At 42.0% G+C, this 23851-nt stretch overlaps 2 protein-coding genes across 3 annotated transcripts; one reads left to right on the top strand and one right to left on the bottom strand.

The window, feature by feature from the left end:
* The first annotated feature begins 299 nt into the window (after positions 1 to 299).
* Positions 300 to 6865, top strand: LOC124182571 (vitellogenin-like). The gene is made up of 6 exons (XM_046570014.1): positions 300 to 414; positions 647 to 1365; positions 1489 to 3122; positions 3206 to 3672; positions 3767 to 5521; positions 5613 to 6865. The coding sequence occupies exons 1-6, from the start codon at positions 384 to 386 to the stop codon at positions 6635 to 6637; spliced, it is 5631 nt and encodes a 1876-aa protein (XP_046425970.1). The 5' UTR covers positions 300 to 383; the 3' UTR covers positions 6638 to 6865.
* A 92-nt stretch (positions 6866 to 6957) lies between these two features.
* On the bottom strand, positions 6958 to 23016 carry LOC124182574 (plastin-3). 2 transcript variants are annotated; one of them, XM_046570025.1, is made up of 3 exons: positions 22726 to 23016; positions 10825 to 11255; positions 6958 to 10543 (listed from the first exon to the last, which is right to left on the bottom strand). In XM_046570025.1, the coding sequence occupies exons 1-3, from the start codon at positions 22774 to 22776 to the stop codon at positions 9130 to 9132; spliced, it is 1896 nt and encodes a 631-aa protein (XP_046425981.1). In that variant the 5' UTR covers positions 22777 to 23016; the 3' UTR covers positions 6958 to 9129. The 2 variants fall into 2 exon arrangements, with proteins under 2 accessions (XP_046425981.1, XP_046425980.1); XM_046570024.1 differs by lacking the exon at positions 22726 to 23016 and adding an exon at positions 11425 to 11603.
* Between the last annotated feature and the right edge of the window lie 835 nt (positions 23017 to 23851).

Consider the following 23851-nt stretch of genomic DNA (forward strand, 5'->3'; position numbering starts at 1 on the left):
GACAATAAATGAGAAATGAGAATACGCACCTGATCAGAGTTTGGGTGAGCAAAGGGTACTGTGCCAATACACCATCGCAGACATTCGAACTGCGGTCAAGATGTTTGTTTCACGCTTCGACAACAGTGCATTAGAGCAAATCGTTATCGAGAGCAGCATCCGGTGGTACAGAAAGGTCAGAGTTTCAACATGCGAAAGGAAGTCGGCAGTTTTTCGTAAAAATTGCCACGCGTGACATAGATTGATACACTGTTACTATGTCGACTGATTACTGCTAGAGTCGACAGAATTGAAGGGTTAAATGTCGTAGAGATCAATCGAATCGGTATAAAAGCCCTTGCAAAATCGGTACTCATCACTCCAACTGGACGTCAAGCAGCAGAATGTGGTCTCCTCTACTTCTGTGTCTCCTTGGTAAGTACTTGATGTATACACATTATTTTATTTGCAACTATTCAATTTTGACTTTTTGTCACAAAATTCACAAGCATAGCATAGTAATGTATTCGGATTACATCATAATTGGTGAAATCGATTTTTGTTTTATGATTGTAAAAGTCGAAAGCTGAAAAATCATTGTAGCTTGTAATTCGTCAAACAAGATTGATTTTAACATGTTTGAAAAAAATTCTTCTCTGTCCTGTAGTTGGAATCGCTTCCGCGGCCAATCAAAATGCCTGGAAGCAAGGCCAAGAATACACCTATCAGGTGCGCGGTCGCACATTGGCGGCTTTTCACCAACTCGAAGATCAGTACACCGGTATCGCGTTAAAGGCTCAGCTCAAGTGTCAGCCGAAAGGATCCGACTCGTTGAGCTGTAGCATCCAAAGTCCTCAGTTCGCAGAGATTCACGCTCAGCTACCTGGTGGATGGGATTCTCCTCTACCCGAGAAGAAGACCAATTTCCAGCAGTTCCCGCTGAGCGAAAAGCCATTTGAGATCAAATTCAAAAATGGCGCGATCGACGACCTTATCGTTGAGAAGTCTCTGCCAGTCGACCAGGTCAACATTATCAAGTCCATCGTCAGTCAACTTCAAGTTGATACGCAGGGTGAGAACGCCATAAAATCTCGCTACAACCAGGAACCCGAAGGTAACAACGCCTACGCCACGTTCGTGACCATGGAAGATACTGTTACCGGCGAGTGTGAGGTCTTGTACGACGTTAGCCCTCTGCCAGAATTCGTGCTCCAAACTAAACCGGAGCTGGCTCCATTCCCAAATCTCAAGGGAGATGGACAGATCATTGATATTGTGAAGACGAGTAACTTCAGTAACTGTGGAAATCGTAGGAGTTACCACTTTGGTTTCAGTGGAGAAACTGATTGGGAAGCTGGAAGCAACTCCATGGGTGATCTGCTCTCTGTAAGTGCATATATTGACTGTAAATGTTTTCGACCCACTTGTGCACCGGTGCATATTAATAGAGGGGGGCGTTTATACTCAAATTTTTATCAACATATCTAAGAGGGTTTTTCATTGTTGCAGAAATCGTCTGTCAGCCGTGTGATTATTTCTGGAAGTCTTGATCATTTCACCATCCAGTCATCGGTCACCACAAACAAAATTATAGTGAGCCCGACTATTCATAACACACAAAAGGGTATGGTTGTCAGCAGGCTGAACATCACCCTGCAATCAGTCGATTCTGCTTCTGGAAGCCCCAAATCTCCATCCAACCCAGAGTCTGTGGATGACCTAGTGTTCATCCCTTACAGGGAAAACGACAAACGTCAGCGTAGCTCAAGAAACAACGGTCGTGATGATGACGACTCCTCATCTTCTTCCTCTTCTTCGTCTTCTTCCTCTTCGTCAAGCTCTAGCTCTTCTTCGTCATCCTCGTCTTCGGAAGAAAATGGTCACAGTCAGGGTCGGCCATACAAACACAACTATGGTCGCTACCCGAATCCAAACCAGTACAATGACCAACGTGGACATCGTCAAGCTCGTGCAGCTAATGATGACTCAAGCGATAGCTCTGACTCAAGTTCCAGCAGCTCAAGCGAAAGTGACAGCCTTAGTAGCAGCGAGGAATACTGGTTGGCAAAACCTACCTTGCAAAATGCTCCTGACCGTCCCATGCCTTTCTTGGTCGGCGGCAAAGTCACTGTAGATCACATGGATCTAGTTTCCTACACCAAGAAACTCGCTGATCAGATCGGCGCCGAGCTTCAAAAACCGAGTAGCATCCCAAAGGAAGATACCCTTGAAAAGTTTGCTGACCTTTCTGCCCGACTACGTACCATGAGTACGAAGCAGATCGAGCAGGCCGCGTCCAAGATGTACACACCAGCCTCTCAATGCCCAGGTGATAAGGATAGCAAAACCCAGAGTATCAAGTGTGCTTCGTGGGCAGCCTTCCGCGACGCAGTTGCTCAAGCCGGTACTGGACCTGCGTTGGTTGTGATCAAGGACTGGATTTTATCTAAGAAGGTCAAGGGATTTGAAGCTGCGGAATTGATCGCCGTATTGCCAGCGACCACCAGACATCCTACTTCTGAGTACATGGATGCATTCTTTGAGCTTGCCACCAGCCAAGAAGTCACCAAACAAGCTCACCTCAACTCTACAGCAATTCTGGCTTTCGCAGATCTCGTACGTGAATCGCAGGTAAACAACGCCTCGGCCCATAATCGCTATCCTGTGCACAGTTACGGTCGTCTCTCCCCTAAGAACAACCCAGCTGTTCAAAACAAATGGATTCCTTACCTGGAGAATCAAATGAAGAGCGCTATCCGTGAAGCTTACAGTCCAAAAATTCAAGTGTTCATCCGTGCTCTTGGTAAAGTCGGTCACCCTAAGATGCTCGCTGCTTTTGAACCATACCTAGAAGGTGAAGAGGATGCCACAAACTTTCAACGCCTGACCATGGTCCTCAGTATGGCCAACTTAGCTGAACTGTACCCGAAGCAAACACGCGCTGTACTGTACAAGATCTACCAAAATACTGGTGAATCTTCTGAAGTTCGTACCGCTGCAGTCTTCCAGCTGATGAAGACCAACCCACCCGCCAGTATGCTCCAACGCATGGCTCAATTCACCAACGAGGACACGAACAACCAGGTCAACTCTGCCGTCAAGTCTGTCATCGAATCAGCAGCTGAACTTTACGATTCTGATTAGTAAGTACCCAAAGAATCTCAAAAAGAGAAATAATATTATCAGATTACCGTAGTAATGACTCATGGTGACTTATTCTTTGTAGCTCTGCGAACGCACGTGCTGCACGCGATATGCTAAATCCCGAATACATGGGTATCCAGTATTCCCGAAGCTGGCTTCACGATTATGTTCACGAAGAGTTGAACGCTGCTTACAAAGCTAGTCTTAGCTGGATCGGAAGTCAGGACAGCATCGCCCCTCAGGCTATATTTGGTGCCTTGAAACGTAACAAAGGTGGATTCGCAATGCCCACTAGTTTCTATGGTGCCGCGGTATCCAGCTTTGATGATTTGCTCGACGTTCTCTACGACCAATACGAGAATGACGATGACAATGCCCAGAAAGGCAAAGGCAAGTCCAGCAAGTTCAGTCCTCAAAATATTTTGAGTGCACTAAACATCCAAAGCGATGACGACGAAGAACTCGAAGGACATATTTTCATCGACGGATTCCTTCAATCCGCCCGTTTCATGGCATTCGATAACAACACCATCAAACAATTCCCCAGCTGTAAGTACAGTACATAATTTGAGAAATGTAGTTTTCCTAGATAACTTAGTTTCTACTTCGGCGAACGATTTATCATGGCAATAAATATTTTTAGGGGTCAAGTCAGCCGCAGCCTCTTTGAAACATGGCCAGAAATTCAACTACACCAAACTGTACAGTGACAACGAAGTGACCGTCATTTTCCCAACGGCGATGGGTCTGCTATTTGTCTACACCATGAAGACTCCTTCTCTTGTACAAATCGGCGGCGAAGTACGTGCTAGAGCACACCCAGGTGACTACAGCGGCTCCTCCCATGAGATCTCTATTCCTGCTGCGGTGAACGCTAGTGCCCAAATTCATGCCGTCTACTCCAAAAAGATGATCACACGATTCGGTTTTGTCAACCCCAGCAGCAACCATCACCATATGGCTGGTTACGATCAGAACTTCCAAATCAACGTGCCACTGAGCGCTGAAGTTGATTTGGATTTCGAAAATAGCCACATCCGCATGAACCTTGAGCCCATTGACCAGGATAAGAGCTATAACCTTGTGCACTACAGCAGCTGGCCATACACTGTTCAGTACGATCTTCTCAATGGAAAACCAGCTTCCCAACAGGAAGGTTACCAGTCCATCGATGATGACGATTCGGAAGACCGAGAGTGGTCCTTTGGAGATAAGTCTACCGGTTTTGTGTTCCGTTTCACAGCTGAAAGTGATGATGAACCTGAAAAGCTAAGCAATTGGGCCTTGAGGATGGTTGAGTCTGAAGATCCATTGGCATCTTACATCTTCTCCTCAGACGTAGAAAGCATCCAACAGTCCAATTACAATTTGATCTGGGATGCTAAACAAAGCAGCAACGACGCCGTAGAACTTACGTTCTCCTACTCCGATTACACGAAGGGACAGAGCGGCAGTTCAGCTTCAAAGTCAGCTTACCAACACCCGGCAGGCCGTAAGAGCTCCGCTGACGATGATAACCAATCTTCCGACAGCAACGCCTCAGCCCCTCAACCCCACAGCCGCGAACCTGACAGTGAAAAACGTCAAGAGCAGTTCCTGAGGGAGGCTGCCTCCGGGATCAAAGACGCGTATGCCCGGGCTTACGATTTTGGTGCGGAATTCCATGGTAAGAACAAGGCGCAATTTGCAGCCACTATCGCAGTGGCCAGCAGCTTTGTTGACGATAAGAGCCGAGTCGTCTTCTACTACGGCAGTGACCCTGCACAGCAGAAGAACTACGAGATCTGCATGTCCGCTCAAAGCTCAAGTCCTCAAATCCCACGCATGAACTTCGCCCAGGCATTGAAGGCCGAGCCAACAACCAAAGTCGCAGTTGACATTAAATTCGGTGAAAACTGCCAGTCTGGCGCAAGAGTACAAATTAAAGGTAAATTAGAGCAGTCCGACGAACGCAGAGAGTATCTTCAAGATGACCCGATGGTTCTGCAATGTGCTCAAGAGATGCAGGAGGGTAACAACGTTCTGCCAGCTTGCCGCAACGCTACGGCTCGCGCAAACTCTTTGGATGAAGGTAGCTTCACCATCAAGTACCAGCAGATTCCCGACACAGTAAAGAATATCACCGCTAAAGCCTATAGCATTGTTCGCCACCTGACCTATCACTATGCCTACGAAAACTATGTCGATCCCGAAAACGAGGCTGAAGGCCAGATCAATTTCGGATACGGAATGTCACCCAACTTTGAAAGCCTCAACGTAACCATGAACGCACCTGGTTTCGACGCCAACATTACAGATCTGGACATCAGCGCGTGGGCAGCTCCCCTCCTCGCCATAGACCCCGTTCAATCGGCTCAGCGTCGTTTTGGAAGGGAAGTCCTTGCCGGGCAATACAATCGTGAGTTAACGATACATTCGAAAAGCATATTCAATCTTTTTTAGAGCGCATCAACGCCGCAACATAACGTTCTTGTTGAATTCATTTACAGCAACTTGCGTCATTGACCACTCTGCCGCATCTACTTTCGACAACAAGACCTACCCTATTGAACTTGGCAACTGCTGGCACGTTGTGATGACAGCCATTCCCGACGATGACGACAACGACGACGACGATGAAGGTATCTCCGACGATATGGAAGTCAGCGCAGTCTGCCGTGATATCAGCGACAAGCAAAGGGAATGCAAACTGGTTCTCAGAGATACCGAAATCCACATGTACCCGAACAACAACCAGCCCTCCATCAAGGTTGACGGCCAATCTGTCCAACTTTCAAAACACGAAGTCTACCGCTACGACGATGACGACGACGACGACGACGACGAATACGATTTTGAGGCTTACCTCGGACAGCAGGGTGCTGTCGTGATTCATTCTGAGACATTCGGCGTCAAAGCGGCCTACGACGGACAACGCATGAAGCTGGTTCTAAACAACAAATACCGCGACCAGATCCGTGGACTTTGCGGAACATTCACCGGAGAAGAACATGACGACTTCACCACTCCAGAAAACTGCATCCTGAAGAAGCCCGAGTACTTCGCCGCCAGCTATGCTCTTACCAATGAAGACCGCTGCGAAGGACCTGCAAAAGAGAACGCACGCAAAGCTGATCAAGCCAAGTGCTACCGCAAAGTCCTTCTTTTAGGTAATGTCGTGAGCGACCAGGATGCCGGACGTGGAAGGAACGGAGGAAGTTATCGCGGTAACAAACATCAGAACTTTTCCGGAAGGAACAGCCAGGCACGTGGCAGCTGCACGACCTATCGAACCAGCGTGACTCAAGAGGGTGGCCAGGTGTGTTTCTCTCAGAGGCCAGTCGCCGCCTGTGCTCCAGGCTGCAAGCCGACCAGCAAGCAGCAAAAGACCGTGAAGATGCACTGCGTTGAGAAGAGCAGCTACGCCGATTCTCTTGCCCAGCGCATCGATCAGGGAGCTCACCCTGACTTCAGCCAGAAACCCCATAACAAGAGTACCAGGATCTCCGTCCCAGAGAGCTGTGTTCCCGCATAGATCACATCTTCGAAAGTACGGCGTCTCATCACTTATCTGACGTTGTACACTGGTGGTATTTTATGACGACTGCAATACCTATGGACATGTGTATAGTAGTATAGAACCTACAATGTTATCGAATATTTAAAAATTAATTCGAGTGAAAGTGAAAAAAAAAAAAAAACGAAATTACAAAATTACAAAGTTCATGTATTTATATTGAATAAAAATTTTCATTGCATATCACGTGATCGCTTATGAGCTGTTAACTTGTATTCACCTTCAAACTTATAATTTGGAAACAAACTCAGTTTAATAATATCAACAGTAGAAGATTCTATTTTTTTAGATAATTTTGTCTTTATTTAAATTACAATTAAATTACACCTACTATTTATATCGGCATACGAAGAGACGAGCATTGGCTTCGACACACAGTCTGAATAATTTACTCATAACAATTTATGACGCCGTTCAATTGTCTCATTGGGAAATATATTAGGGTTCGCGATCTTGACGTACGGATTACTTAATTGTATCTTTCCAGTCTTCCTCAAGATCACCGGTTTAATAATTTTAATGAATTCTAATCGAAATCAAATCATGCTTCTGCATCGTGGTCGTAATTGAATTGTATTCACTTACAATGATTGGAATAATTAATAATTAAGAATCGTTTTGTCGCAGTCAAAACGTTGTGGATTATCGTCTCGTTCTCATTGTAATAGTTATGCATGCATACATCATTATATTTGACTAAAAATGACTAAAATGTATTTTTTAGCCAAAACTATAATAAAATTTTCTTTTTAACTCTTAATTTTCAAATAGCAAAATTGCAATATGCCCAAGACTCAAGAAATCTCTCACTTTTTAAATATGGCCTTCGTCTACAGCTCGTATACGACATATGTGGCATCTAATATCATTAGAGCCTATTAGTTTAAAAAAATATCGCTGGATTTTGATGAACGAAGAAAAAAACATTCTTGATAGACAAACCTGGCTAAATAACAAATAGTATGTTGATTAATGAAGAATTGAATTCTTGAAAAAATTTGATGTTGTAACCTTAACTCCAACCATATCGTACTAAAGAGGCTGTACATATACATTGTTCTCTTTTGTCATTTCATTGTCAATCACAGAAGGAACGACTGGGGGCGGTGGGGGGCTATTTCTTGTCTGTATCCACGTCCGCCGACGTTATATTTCCTATGATAGAACGAACACAAAGAAAGAAAAGGAAAAAAAATACAATAGAAAACAGCAGTACATACAAATTACTGTGAAAAATGAAAAATTTGGTTCAATTTTTTGTTTAATTCCCGTTCAATTGATAAGGCAAAAAATTTTCGCGACTGTGTCTGGGAAGTGACTTTTGGAATGTATATCAGCAATGCACGTCTCGCTGATTAAATAGAAAACAAGAAAGATGTTTTCATATGACAAAAATTGATCTATAAACATCCATAAATTGATGAATATTGTAATTTGTCGCGACACTCTCACGTTCATCATACAAATATATGGATATCAAATTCATATTTACGTGTGAATTAATTAATTACCATTGTAACATTTTTACAATAAATGTTTTCTTTTTAATATTAATATTATGATATTATGTATTAACGTATTGGTATATCAAAGTAAGTAGCGATGAAATTCGATTTCAAAGTAAGAACCAATATGTGTATATTAAAGTATTCGTTTTCATTTAAACTGACTGTGAAACAGAGAGGTAACATGCAATAAGTGCAGGTTTCAGAATGACATTGATTGTACAATTATTCGAATTCTGGTCTTTAGTATAGGGTTATTTTAAATTCTTCAACTGCCAGCCCTAATCTATTATTATTATAGATTTAGTAATATGCAGCAGTACAAAATTGGAAATTGTGTATATAAATATAGCCTACTATTGAATTCTGGAGGAACATGATTATCATAATGTGGGCACAAACATTTCGCCCATTAAGGTCCAGTGAAACTCGACTTTCCTCAGGTGTACAAACCCGTTGTAAAAGTTTAACACGTATACTACGATGCTGTCGCCGCACAGTGTAGCATTACTAAAACGTGAAACACTGTACACTGCGAAGCATTGCAACGAGGCAAGAAATATCCCGAATATTGTTACAAGAGCAATACCTATTGTTATTATTCTTTAGATGAAAAATTTTCGCAACAAAATATCTTGTGACTAATTTTTCGCTACGAGATACTCTTGCACGTTTTTTCTTTTCCTTCTTGTTATACAATTTTACATTTTCGAAACACACGATGTCATGCTGACGCGATAGAGAATATGTGACAAACCCGATTTGCGTGTTCGCCTCTCATCTTGATAACGATAATTAAATTATCCTAAATATATAATAATATCGTATGTACAATTTTTACGTTTAGTAGCAACAAGCCATGCGGGAGGCGGCGGCGTTGCTCCAGGGATGGTTTGATGTGTACAAGATAACATACGCGGTGTTGAAAAAAAAAACCCCGCTTCGTTACTGGATGATAACGTCGCCGTTGTTCGCCTTGACGGAGGCCATGTTTGGTACGTAGTCCAAGGCCATTAGGCAGGCAAAAACTGTCATCACCATTTTTGGTTTAACTTCCGTGATGTCTTCGGGCAGGGCGTAAACCCTCGCCCCAATTTTACGGGCCATGGATATCGCGTACTTTGCGTTGTCCAGGTTCTCCTGCTCGGTGCCGCCCTCCTTTACCAGCTCGTAGTTTATGATCCCCGGTTTTATCGTGTCGATCAGGTCGATAACAACCTTCGCGTCGGATATGCTGTAGTCCTGAAAACTCTTAATGCTGCTGCTCTTCCCCGCGGCTTGAAGCTTCGAGTTGACCCACTGAACGATCGATTTCTCAACAATCGGACTGCCCTGGTTCCCGGCCAACGAGGCAAGGATCGATAGAGTGTAAGACCTCATCAGCTGCCATATCAAAGCCAGCGTCAGAGTCGCGTTGCCGTCGTTAATGTCCTGCCCGGCAATACCGACAAGCGAGAAGTTCATCTGTTTACCAAGGTCGACAGCGTAGTTGCAGTTCTCCAGCTTCTCCATGAATTTTCTGAGCTTGGTGAACTTCTTGTGAACCTTGTTCCAACTGACCGTGCCGGGCTTGATAATGTCGTAGAGTTGGAATATCACCAGACCGTCGGCTAAGTCGGAGTACAGCCAATTCACATGGGGCGAAATGCCCAGCGAGTTCATCCAATTTCTATACGTTTTTTCCTCCCTTGTTTCCTCCAGTGATTCCAGTCCTTCGATCACGGTCTCAGGGTTGTCCAGGCCAGGATGGTTGTTGAACAGATTCGCAACGAAGGCCAAGTTGAGCTTGTAAATGCCGTTGACGACGTCGCTCGGGGTGACGAAACTTCTACAACCAAGTTTCGCGGCCTGCTGCAGCATTATCTCCGCCCTTGTGCTGTGGTTCGGTTCCATCAGAGCCTCCAGAGTCACGTCAGCGTCTGCCGGAGCTATTTGCTTTATCAGATGCGAGTAGATCTCCGAATCGGTGATGTCCGACTGGAAGTTGTTGCACCTTCTCGCTATTCCGGCATTCTGGAGGTGATGGTTCACCCATCGCAGAAGTATCGCCTCAGGCGACAACTTCAGTAGGTCCTCGATCCGCTCTCCGTCCTGCAGCAGCGTTGTCAAACCTGGACAGTTCTCAAGGGTTATTTGATTGAATAATCCGATTCTGATTATCTGCCACAAGAGTCCGAGGACTAGGTGAGGTGATCCTTTCGTCAAATCGTGTGCGTCAATGTTTATTATGTTGCAACCAATTGCTTGGGCCGATGATAGAGCTAGCGTCAGGTTCTCATGCTTCGTGTAGAGGGTCAAATTCTTCTTGTTTATAGTCCTTTCGTCGATCGTGTCCGGGCAGGAATGGTTTATAATTTTACTGTAACAAATGCGTTTTAAAATTAGACATGCACTTCAACTGAATTCGTCAAATTATAAAGCGGATGAGTCATGGCATTTTTATTGCCAAATCCGGAGGGATTTGATCAAGACTTTTCAATATATCGAATATGAAGAGTAAGCTGTTCATGTAACAAATGGATTAACTACTCAAAACCGCGCCTCTTTATCTGATATCCCTGAAAATATGCTTTATCTTATCTTACAATTAATAGTGTACACGATTCTTTCAGCACTGCGTGTCCGATAATCTTGACTTACCACAAGAGTATTCCATCCTTGACCTTATCGTAGAGGGTTTTTCCTTCTGGATCAATCGGCAGGAGATGTTTAAGGTCCGGATCGTAGCCCAAGTTTGTATTTACCCAGTCGCTGAAGGCCAGCTGTTCTTCCAGCCTTACTGAATGGGTCGTTCCCTCGCTCGAAGCGTCAGAAATACCGCCGAGAGTTTCCAAATTCTCTTTCTTAGATACAACTTGTTTGAAAGTAGACCCAAGCTCGTTAGCTTTCAGCTCTTTGCATAATTTCTCAAACTCCTCAAAAGACAATCGTCCCTTATGCTCCAGTCTCTCCTTGTCGTCGTACTCTTCAATCATTTGGCGAACTTTGTAGCCGGGCATTTTGAATCCGCATACGGCCAACGCTGTTCTAAGCTCAGCCAAGTCAATGAAACCATCGCCATTTTGATCGATCTGCAACAAATCGGTAAAATTGATTCTCAAATAATTCACATCTCTATAAAATCATCAGTCATGCTAATAAACTATTAATCTCTATCATTGCGAAGGTTTATTGACTGTCTGCGAGTCGAATGTTAATTACTAGAGACAACACGAAGGGACGATATCAAAAACAACTTACTGAGTTAAACAGATTGAAAAAATCTTGGAAATATTCGTCCATGACATCCCATTTTTGCATCGATTGGATCTCCATTGTTACTATTATTGTTCTTAAGCACTCTGAATAATTGTATTACTAGAAGACAAGAATTGAGTAAAACGTTCTCGCGGAAGTCTACCGAATTGAAACTTGCAAAAGCACTCAGTGAGTCGACAGTCGGACAGACACAGCTGCTTATCAACGTTATCATTGATACGGAGGTTCGATGAAAAAAAAAAAAATTAAAAAAAAAATACCGGGAACCAATACACTTCTAGTTTTTATTACATCACCACGCACATACGCGGATAAGACAGAGTATTACACGATTGAACAAGATTTTATCAATTGATGGAAGCTGTTGATTAAACCTTGATGTTTGGAAGTAGGTATCTTTTCGTATGAAGTACGCTCGGTCATTCGCAAAATATTTTTTACTATGCGGGTTGGAAAAGAATGTACAACTGGGGTGAATGATTTATTACACATAATACCGATCAACGGAAAATCTTTGGCTATCAAAGTTAACGAGGAGGAGAAGAACTGTTTTGGAACTCGGCCATAGTCAGCGAATACAAATCATGCCGTGTAACTGTCGTTGTCATTTTTTGCGCGGATGAAAAAAAGGAGAAAAAATGGAAACTCATCGACGTAGTGTTTGCTCGGATCATTCTCACTTCAGTTTATCCGAGAGAAACGAACTCTCTGATACAACGAACTCTTGAAACGAGGTTACAGACCTGGCCTGTCACCAAGGACAAGGTTGCGCGGTGGCACGTGGACTAGAAGTTGACCAGTAGTTGCCATCTGCATTTGAACAGTGCTGTACAATCCTAGATGACTTCGGCGTTTTTTTTTTGTTTTTATTCTTCGTTTGTAATCGCGAGTATCGCATGCTGTATAATAAATACGATATTTCGTCAGTCATTGAGAATAAACGAGATTTTAGAACAATTAGAATCTGAGCTATAACCTATCTGCTGGAAAATCATCACACCGCGTGACACACGAAAAGTTTGGATAATCTTACATCGGCGTCCCTTAATCGATTCCGTGATGTCCGACTTCAAATGGAGGGCAAAGTCTAAGCTCGATTTGAATCACAGTTATTCGTAGTCAGTAAAATATATAATAATATATTTTTTAACATTATTTATTCATGATTTGAAATTCGTTTTGCGACCTAACAATAATTATTTTCCCGCAAACGATTTCTGGTAGGTATAGATCTGTGAACAATTCATCAGTTTTAGTATAACCGTTAGTCTGCGATCAGTTGGACAGCGGTGTAGGTATATATGTATATATATTACATTATCTTTCACTCGATACGATAATTGGATGTTTTTCAGTCGGGATCCTTGCGATTTTTCTCAGGGTGAGTCACTCCTTCGCTACGATGAATAATTACGAATTGTTTAAAGCGAAGACATCGCACGACGAGATCGGAATTTCTCATAAACACACTTATATCACGAACTATACTAGCGAGGTCGTCGCGCGCCCGATGACGCGATCACAACAGTTTGAAACGCATTGATGCACACATGTGTCTGTGTAAATCTGATCCACAGCTGTAAACACGGATCGAAAAAAGTATAACGAATCCCGCTTTGTAACGGTTTTTATTGTTCCAATTCCAATCCCCGTTGTAATCACTCTTCTCCACGCTTCGAGAAAAATTCCGCCCGAGTAATATGCGCAAACATGAGCTGTAATTATTATAATATTAAGCAGGGTACGTTAATTGTTATCTGAGAACAATACGAACGAGTAAAATTCTTCTCAGCCCTCAATTAGACTCTAAGAGGTTATTGTAAAACAGTGCGAACACTAACTGATCTTTCTGATTTTTTTCCCATATGTTCTTGTTTCAAAGTAATTTTGAAAATTAGAATAATATCAACTACTCTCAATGATAATCCGTTGACGCATTACAGAAAAGTGAGAGTGTCCCTGCTATTGATCAACATTCGAAAGTCAGTCAAACAACATAGGCGGTAGATATGCGGGAAAGCGCATATATGCAGATTGTTACTGCATGCATTATAAGATATACGCAAGAGCCATTGAATACAAACCTAAATACGACTGAACTGATTGTGAGCGAAAATTGCACTTGGAGAATTTGACCATGTTGAAGTTGGTAACGTTATCGTAGCGACTTATGCTGATGAAAAACCGTTATTTCACCATTTTGGAATAGTTTGAAATTCAGTAAAACGTCATAACACGAAACATACTCATATTTCGAAGTCCAATATTTCGTTACGGTAACGTTACTAACTTCAATCTCGTAGAATTTCAATTCTCTTTTGTGATTATTCAAAGCCATGTAAAGTCAGCATAGAGAAGAGCGACGATGTCGAATAAGCAAATAGTCGCCAATCCTAACTTTGACATAGCAAGTGGGCTGCAGATCTCAATGTAATTATATCATCGCAATGACGCAAGTTCTTTAATGAATGCAAAATAAGACACACGTCGAGCCTACGCATCTCTTGACGCCCAACTGGCAGTGGAACGTTTGTGACCGGCCGTCCTACGCACCCAATTGTAAGACTGCTGAAATCTGCCTGACTTTTCAGTTCGATGAAACGTGCTGTCGTTACAATTCTGCAGCTCTCTGTATTAGTTTTTCTCATTCTCTCCACATAAGGTTCTGCTGACCATGAGATGACTCCGCAACATACCTTATCCCCGCATGTCTTTTTTCATTGTAAGTAAGTAAGTGTGTATGCGTAAGTCTGACTTCTGCATCACGATCAAACAAGACTGTTCGTTCAACAGCTGATAAATTGCACTGTCAACGATGCGGACTAACAGTCAATATTAATATCCCATACAACGTCACAAATTTTCCGATAATTTTTACTTCACACATGGCAGTGGCTGCAGTACCACGTGGACGTACCGTGGTACATTCACTCGTCATCGTAGTAACACTACGCACTTGTTCATACATTCGCGGCCAATTGATGCTTCCGTAGATAAGAGTTTAGATCCTTTCTTTAAACTCTTCCTGAGTGGATCTTTATTGGATAAAACGGAGCCACCAGCATCTTGACCCTACGTTTAATTAAGACCAGTCGTATTGTTGCCGCCTCTCTCAGGGTTCATTCATAACATCAAACTGGCTTCAAGTTACTAAATGGAATAGGTATGCCTATTCCGTCGCACCTCGTCGGATTGCTCATTAAAACAATCCGTTTATCGTCGGATGAGTCAATCCCAGAGGCATAGGGCGGTGTTTCTTTGTCAAGAACTAGGACATACACACTACATTTACCTCCACTTAGTGTGCCAAACACAAACGAGAGCGGTTTCAAATTCACTAACGACAACAGGTGTTGGTATGTATTCAATTTTGTGAGTGTGCATCGAGTGTTGTTACAGCGTGATGCAACTCAACGCAATTACATAGGGGTTTTAAGCGGGCATGTGCTGTTGCAGTTGCTCGTCTGAGGAATGAAATCGGGGACGCCTAGAACTTGGCGTTATATATATTGAAGAAAAACGAAATGAACGATCGGAAATTCTGGAAATCTTCAACGAGATGTTCGAACTACAAATACTGCAAATCTTTTTTTCAACAAGGCACCGACATTACGGACGTGAATTATGATTGAAATGGTGTGTAACGATGGTGTGTAAACATTTTTTTAAATTTATTTCCCGCAAGAAAACGATACCCTGTATTTCATCGGTATCGTATCATATTTGTTAACACCGTTTTTTACTCATTCACGACACCGCAAATGTTACCTAATACATGCTATGTGGCACGGTACAAGGTACTCGATCGTAAAAACCACGTGCTATATACGAAGTCGATTTCATGCGTGAAGTGCACACGAAGTGTCGTTATAGAAACAGGTACTAACGATAAGTGAAAAAATAATTTAGAGTTTCGTACAGCTAAGGTAGATTGTGGTCTTTGTCGTTAAGGAAGCCAAAAAGTACAACGAATTAGAAACGAAACTAACAATGAACTTGACGCTATTAAACCAAAGTAACGTATTCAATTAATTAACCAATTTTAACTACTACTACTACTACTACTTCTACTACTGCAGTAAGTTTCCTGCACGAGGAAACAAAGGAACGACGGCATAATTACAAGTACGTTCTCAAAGAACCGTCGGCCAGCACATTCGACGCAAGGCTTTTAACAAGTGAACTACGCCTAATCCCTGAGAAAAGTGTATACCTTCTGTAATATCATAATGTTGCGTACCGTAAGCGTGAACCCTATTATGAAGAAAAACGAGGTCGGGCGAACCAGAAAATACGAAACCACAGCCTTTGGAGGTAGCTGATCAATGACTGAGGTCAATACCTAACAACTTCGCAACGCTGAAGTTGGTGACGTTAGCGTAACAAAACGTCAGAGGAGAAAATCATTGCAAAGTACCGAGTGACTTTCAAGGAGTTGACTAGGCGAAATATATGAGTATGTTTTGTTTATCGTGATTTACTAAATTTCAAACACTATGCTAAATGTGCGAGGTAACGATTTTTCCCAAACACGTATCGTTACTAACTTCATCCTCATACAACTTCGATCAGTGAGTTAAACGCTTAGAATGGACAATACTGTTGAACGGGAAAGTCGTCATGGTCAAACAACGCACACGTCATCCGTGGTTGATGGAACAACCTGCAGCCAAAGATGAATCATATCGACGTGAAAATCCGGTATATACCTAGTGAACAACAGCAGTGATCTCTTAACCCGGATTCCATAATTCGTCATAACATACCAGTTCGTAAGTACCGAAAGAATGACTGGCTCTGCGACGGCAGGCTATCTCTCACAACTTCGTCAAGTATCATTTTGATTAGAAGATACTCCCACGTCCGATCATTTCTCCATCCGTCCGAGCATCCGTATAATAATATACAGAAACGCGTGAGTAAGCGAATGATAAGAGAATCCCGGCTTTCTCATTCTCGATTAGAAACCAGGGAACGACGACCTTACACGACTAAATATGGTTTCAGCTGAGAAGTGCTCATCGAGATGAGGATGAAGTTAGTAACGTTACTTTAACGATGCATGTTTAGAAAAAATCGTTTCTTCGCACCCATGGCAATACCTGAAATTTGGTAAACCATGTCAAACAAAACATACTCTTATTTGGAAAAGCCAACTCCTTGAAACTCATTCTAAAGTCGAGAACTGATATTTTCCCTAATGTTTCGTTACGTCAACGTTACCAACTTCGGCCTCACTCATCGAGCGCATACGCATGAAATTCATATCCGCAGGTCATCAGTTTTCCTGAATTTCACCGTTCAAACGGGTTCTGGATTTTGAGTAACTTCATCGCAACGAAGTCATGTTCAAGGTGTGGTGGTATAAGTGGCACGCTTCTCAACTCTGATTTCAGGTTCACGCAACCGAGTATTAAGTGTTGTTAAAGCACCTGTTAAGCAGCGCGTAACTTACGGTACACGAGACTATTTTTCAGCATCACGTTTCGCTTTTGTTTTCTGTTGCAGCACACGTGACGCGACTAAGAAAAACATAATAGCCCGTTGTGCTCGTCCTCCGATATTACAAGCTGCACCTTGACACGAAAGTGTTGTAGTTTTGCGGTTGAAGAAGCGCGCGAGGATTCAATATTTTATACTATACTTAACCCTGTCATACATTTTTCCTTCCATGCGATTCACTTGAAATTTTGCGCACATGAGCTTTTAGGATCGCTGATTACGAACCTGAACTCAAAATTCCAAAATTCAAAATGGCCGATTCAATATGGCGAACAAACAATAGTAACAACACAAATTTTGACAAGATTCTGTAGAATTTTTCGGTGTGTATTAAGTTTGTGTAAAAATTGGCCTTCGAATTGCATCGTAGATTAGCAGAACATGCTTTTTTTCGTGGAAAAGTACGAATTTCAACAATTTGTTTACATCTGCTACTTTTGCAAGAAATCAATAAATAAGTTTTCTAATTTTTTTTTTTTTTTTTTACTTTTCTTATATTTCTAGATTATATCATAATTCGTACACAATAGACCCTTGAAAGCATAAATAATATTTGACCATCCTTTTTGATTTTGTAAAACCTATTCCGTACCTATATGGAAATTTCCTATAGGTACTGAAAATTTCATTCCGTAAATCCATTCAATCGATGGAAGAAGACTCGAAATATCGAATGTATCAGAATTTGAGATTGCACGATCAACTCTTACCGACTTAACGGGAAGCCTTTGATCTCGCTCACAATAAATTACGATAATTATGAGTATTATTAAAAGATTAATTATACAAGCAGTTCGGATCAGTGCATAATTTTGAACTCAAGTGATTGTAACGTTGAAGTACTTCTGCAGAGGAATTAATATCTTTTTTCTGCTAAACCACGATAAGAACCGCCACGGGAAGTGCTTGCGATACACGCGGATGTAACTATGCGACACTTATAATACATGCATACATACATATACATATATGTATATATATGTATGTGAATCAACGCGATGATTGCTAGACGAGTAACGCAGTCTACTAGGTTTCAGTGAAACCGGTATAACATCGCACCGCCGAAATACGAGTATCGGGATTGCGAAATTTTTTCTGAAATCGTACCACGACGAAAGACGATACATCCGCTCTGACTCAACAATTGCGTGTAAGAGCCTTCTGCATCAGGGCTCTAACTCCCAATTAGAATTTTCCGTTGCTCAGTGCAAACACAGTGTAAGCGGTAATTTAAAACTCCGTTCAACAGGATCCGTGCGATATATTATACAGAGGGCGAAACTACAGGTGCAAAGATTGAATTCAATTAAACTGACACAACTTTCGAATGGATCAGTTGCTGCGGTAATAAATTACCGAGATTCACATAGTTACATTGATCACCGTTACAGAGGCTGATTGTTTAATTACTTTCTTGACACTGCACAAATTTCCGGCACTGATATACGGTCAATATAAAGCACTTGACGCTACATTTTTTTTTTTTTTTTATCAGAAAGTAAACTTGATACGTCTTCACGCGTATGATACGTACAGACGTATACGTATAAGTTTGTATTCAAACGTTTACAGGAAATAACAAAAAATACCACAGCTCTCTTCCGTTTGAGGTTTGATGTTCTTAATAATCAATGTTTGGCGCGTCGATTTCTCCTATCGTTGATGCGCCATATCCGTTGTTACGCCATCCTGACACTCCCACATTGCTGGTACACAGTTCACATGAGAATCCAGGATGCAAACCGAGGATGTTTACGTGTGAACAGTAGCAAACCATCGCGTATTGTGCTCAAAGTAGGTTGTCGGAGAGTGTTTCCCATAGACTATTAGACGGGCATCCAGGAGGTTCAATACACCGTTGGGGAAACTGTACTAAAGAATGTACACAAGGATCGCTTGGATGTGAGGAAAGAAGTCGTCTCTTTCGCGTTTCTTGCGCCGTCGCTTTGAAGTGTCGAAGCGGCTCCATCGACCCCAAGGATCTCGTAAATATCCGAAATGATGAACTTTTGAGGTGAGAGACGAACGAGGAATCACAAGTGGCGCTTGTACGATCTCTGCACAGCGCACCAAGTGGGCACAGGAATTAAACGTCCTGCCGATAAACACGTGAGAATAGAGTCAGCCTGTGTATACCGGACCGGTAATCGGTCGTTGAACCGAAGAAAGCTCGACTGGCCATGCAGCCGAGGAGCCAGACTAAAATTCCGAGATGTATATGCGGCAGGATCGCATCTAAAGCAGCCCCATTCCTGACCGCTTCAATTTATCTGTCCGCTAGAATTGAAAGTCAAAAAATCGGAGTGCAGAGTCCTAGTTGCGATCTGACCGCGAACGTTCTGAAAATGCGTCCTGCATTCTTTACTCCAGAGATCAGGAGACGAAGGGATCGTTGATTTCGCTCGCAACTTTAACAGCTGATGTATCTACTCGCGGGTTAATTGACCGCGGTCACGTACTTCCAGGAGAGTGATTTTTTTTTTTTCAAACCATCAACGGGTGACGGATTCTATAAATTACTGGGATGGTGATAATCAAACCATCTATCGTTATACTACGCATATTCGTCGAAATCATTTTATCAACATGTTAGTCATACACATACACCGCGGAAGTTAGTCACAGAAGAGAGTCGATCGCCTGATTTGTCTAAATGAGGATGGTATTCAAATTGACCGAGGTTTTTACTTAAAATCAGATGTTGAACTAGATTTCTATCCTTTCCACGAGAAATGCGGTTACCCCATTGTGTGTGTACGAGTAATTATCAGTAGCTAATCGCAAATACACTGCAATTACGGTACGCCAACATTCTTTATTTACTAGACTTGTTTACATGTGCTTGTGTGCTCGGAGTATAGTTTGCACAATATTACAGGGATTATCTGTCTTTGTTTACTTTCAAATTCTTCAATTACCATGTCACAATTAAATTTTCATTATCAAGGTTCATTTGTCGTCTTGTCGAGACCGACGAAAGCTAGGAAAATATTGTTCACAAAAATACTTCTCTCGTTTCTCCGCATACTCCGCATGTAAGTTTCGGTTCGACGGATCAAAGCTTACAATTAGTGTAGCAATAGTAAGCTCTTGTGTTTATAGTTTTTCTATCTGGTCTGTACAAACTTTTGTCCGCTTCGAAGCGGCAGGTATACCACAATTTATATATACATATATGCATTGTACGAGGGAAAGGTCACAACCGGTTTTTGAAAAGAGGAAATAAAAAAAAAAAGATATGAATATGAACAAGGAGCAGCTGAGAATAAAAAAAAGAATGGCACGTGTCACCTGGAGCAAGAACGTAATGTGATTCCTCTTCACCCCTTGCGCTCAAAACGAGACTAGCTTGTACATGTGCGATATTTACGTGAAAAACTCGAAGTACAATTAACAACCGTTAATTTTTCTATGAAAAAAAAAAACAAAAAAAAAAAAAAAACTGCGAGATCCTCGAATCAGTCTTGGAGTCCTAAATACGACTCGAAAAGTACTCGAAAGTGACAAAATTAGCAACGATTTTTGCCCCCGCGACGCAAGTGCGATCCGGGGGATCAGCCGCTGAAGACACGTGGTACCAACCAAGGCTATAAGGATCACGGTTGCGTTCTATTATCTTCCATTCCTTTCTGTGTTCTTCTGCGTACATCGAGACTTTTAAAAATATCTACTCTATGGAAACTAGGCAATAAATATCTATGTATAGCCCTCGACTTATGACTCGATAAGAGTAGTTACCTAAGCTCGATGGATAAACATACTTACATGTATTCAACCATTTACGGTCATGCAGACCGCGTACCTCGAATCGAATGAGCCATGAATTTTGTAACAACACACATAACCAAGCAGCAATAAAACAACGATCAGTCACTTGTACGTTCAATTTTTTTTGTTTTTTTATCAACTTTTCGAACCAAGTATTATGCTACACCAATTTATAGTGCCAATAAATCATATTACACAGGCATTCCGAGCAACATTCGAAGCGGGAAATAAATTTTTTCCTGCAGAAAAATTATGCCTATCTTCACATGTCGCGAATAGAAATGAAAGTAGAATATCAAAGGAAGCCTATTTTATTGATACCTACCCGCACGTAGATAACACGAAATATATTTTTTCAATTAAAGAAGATGTTACATGTTAAATTTATCCAGGCAGTCTGTATTTATTACAGGTAAACAGAGGAATTTAATATGGCCGAGGTAAGAATAATTAATGGAAGAAAAATGAACACTATTTATACGTCAACTTGTAGCATAACAGGACTTGTATAACATGTTGTATCCCATATTATAATATATCGCGTATATATGTGACATTCTAGTTGTGAAAAGAGTCGTCATTTGAGGAATGTGACTTATTTTTATCATTCATTTCGTTGCATACTTTGCTATTTCAGGTGATACGAAACACTGTATATCGTATCGGTATGCAAGTACAACATTGCGTTGATGTGTCATCGCGGAATGGTGTATACCTTACATATGTGTACGCATACATATATGTATATATATATTTATATGTATATGTCACTAGCGTACGCGTTCTAACAGGTAATTGGTAGTAGGGAATGGTTCAAGGAGACTGTAGAATTGATATTCAATGCTCACCGCATTGTCACCCGTTCGAAATACAAGAAAAGAACAATAATAATGATGATAATAAAAATAAAAGGAATAAAGAATAGATGAATAGAACAGCGTCAGCTAGTTTGAAGAAGTATAATTATAGACATCTATTTGTGAATGGATGCGTGTGTGCTATTATGCTATCATCATAGTTGCCGAAATATTTGCAATTTTTTTTTATCTGCAGTAGGCAGATTACATTTTTTTCACACACCTCAGACATCAACATTACAACCAAAGTTGAATCTCAAGTTCGATCCGACACATGTGAATTATATACGTGCGGATTAATTATTTTTATCGCTGTTCTCTTTGATTCGCTTTTTGTCCAACAGCATTCCAACGTTTCAATTTACAAAAAGTCGTGGCGGTGACAGTGCATACTTGATTAGTTTAACAGTAAATCGCACTGCTCACTCGCAATAAGTGACCGAAAAACGACTATTCAATCTTCGGCTAGGTAAACTCTATGTTATCGTAGAACTTGTATAAGATAATTTTTTTTCGCAGTAAAATCATCGATTTTTATGATAGCGATTAACATCGCTCCACCTTTTTACTGTACAAAGGTAAATTCGTTTAGTATTGCTGATAATATATAAGGAGCGTAACGGCCATTTTGTACGAATTTCGAAATTGCGGCACTCTTAATATACAGGAATTGGAGAAATAAAGGGTTACTCGCATCGTTCCCCACCTCCGGCAAGAGCCCGCGATCATCTCCCGATGATTTCGACGCATGCCCCAATCCCCGGGGTTATCGACTGTCATAATGGCAGTCCACGAGGATAACCCGGACCCGGCGCCTGTCGCCCGCCCAGTGCGCCAACAATGGGTTGAATACACGCTCGAATATCGCAGAAGGTAGGGTACGAGGGCCGGTAGGAGGAATAATTGCTGAATCGAAGACGGCTCGCGAGAGGAAGGGTGATAACGGTAGCGATCAATATACATACATGAATGACAAGGATTTAAGTTCGTGCGAGAAGAGCGGACAGAGGTACGAAATGGTATGTATCATAACTATATAAATGCTAGGTGGACGGCATTGGTACAAATAAAAAACGTAAAAACGACGCGTACCTAGATCGGGAGTAAACAAAGGAAGAACGCGTCGATTAATTGCAGTTAGTCGATTTCAACTCACCGCTTGAAATTGTTCGAGGAGTTCCTGTCTGTCGTCTATAGCGGTCGCCATGTTGTTAGCTTTTGGTAGTGCGCGGCACTTCTCGGTGGGTTCCCCTTGGCGGCTCGAACCGGATAGCGTTCCTTCACTCCGGGTAACAGGAGCCTCCTGCAACGTCGTTCCAGCAGCGAGCCACTCTAGAAACTGCGTTTCTGCTTATAACGAGCCGGGCAAAGCGGGACCGACACTCTGTCTCTGCGCACGTCGCCACACGCCGCCTCGGATATGACTGGATCACTGGATTTTACTCTGTTCCGTATTCGAACAACGAATATACAGCTCCGACCACCGGGACGCGGCATGCGCGTGTATACGTACACACACGCAAACCGTAATTTATACCGACGTCTCGCAGCCACAAACTCACCACTGAGTCACACTTACTATCATGCACACATATGCCGGACGGATCGGCCACCACGAGTGTCAATAATGTCGTATGGCACCAGTATTCGCATTTTTGTTACGATCGGTACTCGCTTTAGTTCGGTGTTCGTGTATTATACCTGCATTGATCAGATACGCAAAGATGCGATCAGACGACGAGATGGATGGCCGAAAGCCCGAAGCGCTGGATCAGACTCACCCGGGTGTGGGTCAAAATCTTCAAATACCGAAAAGTCGGCTGAACGAAAACCCGAAATTAGGATGTTCGAGAAATCACCCGGTAAAATAACTGTGGTCCCACTCGTTCGTTTAAGCGAACGCTCTGTTATTCGAAAAAGTATTTTAAGAACTATCGGAAAATGAAAGTTCCGAAATAAAAAATTGAGAGAGGTAATACTTCGAACATTCGAAAAACTTATTTCTCAAAAATCAAACTTCGGAAGGAGCAAAATCTCGATCCGCAAAATGCAGAAGGACCAGAATCCCGAAAAGAGGAAATACCGAATCTCCTGAGAATTCGGGATTTGCGAAATTCGTCAACTCGATGCTAGTTTTATCAAGATTATCTCATTGCATTAGACAATCGTCTGTGTCATTAGCGAAAAAAAGAAAGCAAAGGAATAGGCAACATATATTTAATAACATTTATAGAGTAAATCTTTTTCCCCGTACGTTTAATTTATTTAAGACATTATTACTT

Source organism: Neodiprion fabricii, chromosome 5, assembly GCF_021155785.1.
Source record: "Neodiprion fabricii isolate iyNeoFabr1 chromosome 5, iyNeoFabr1.1, whole genome shotgun sequence".
In the NCBI taxonomy this organism is placed as follows: domain Eukaryota; kingdom Metazoa; phylum Arthropoda; class Insecta; order Hymenoptera; family Diprionidae; genus Neodiprion; species Neodiprion fabricii.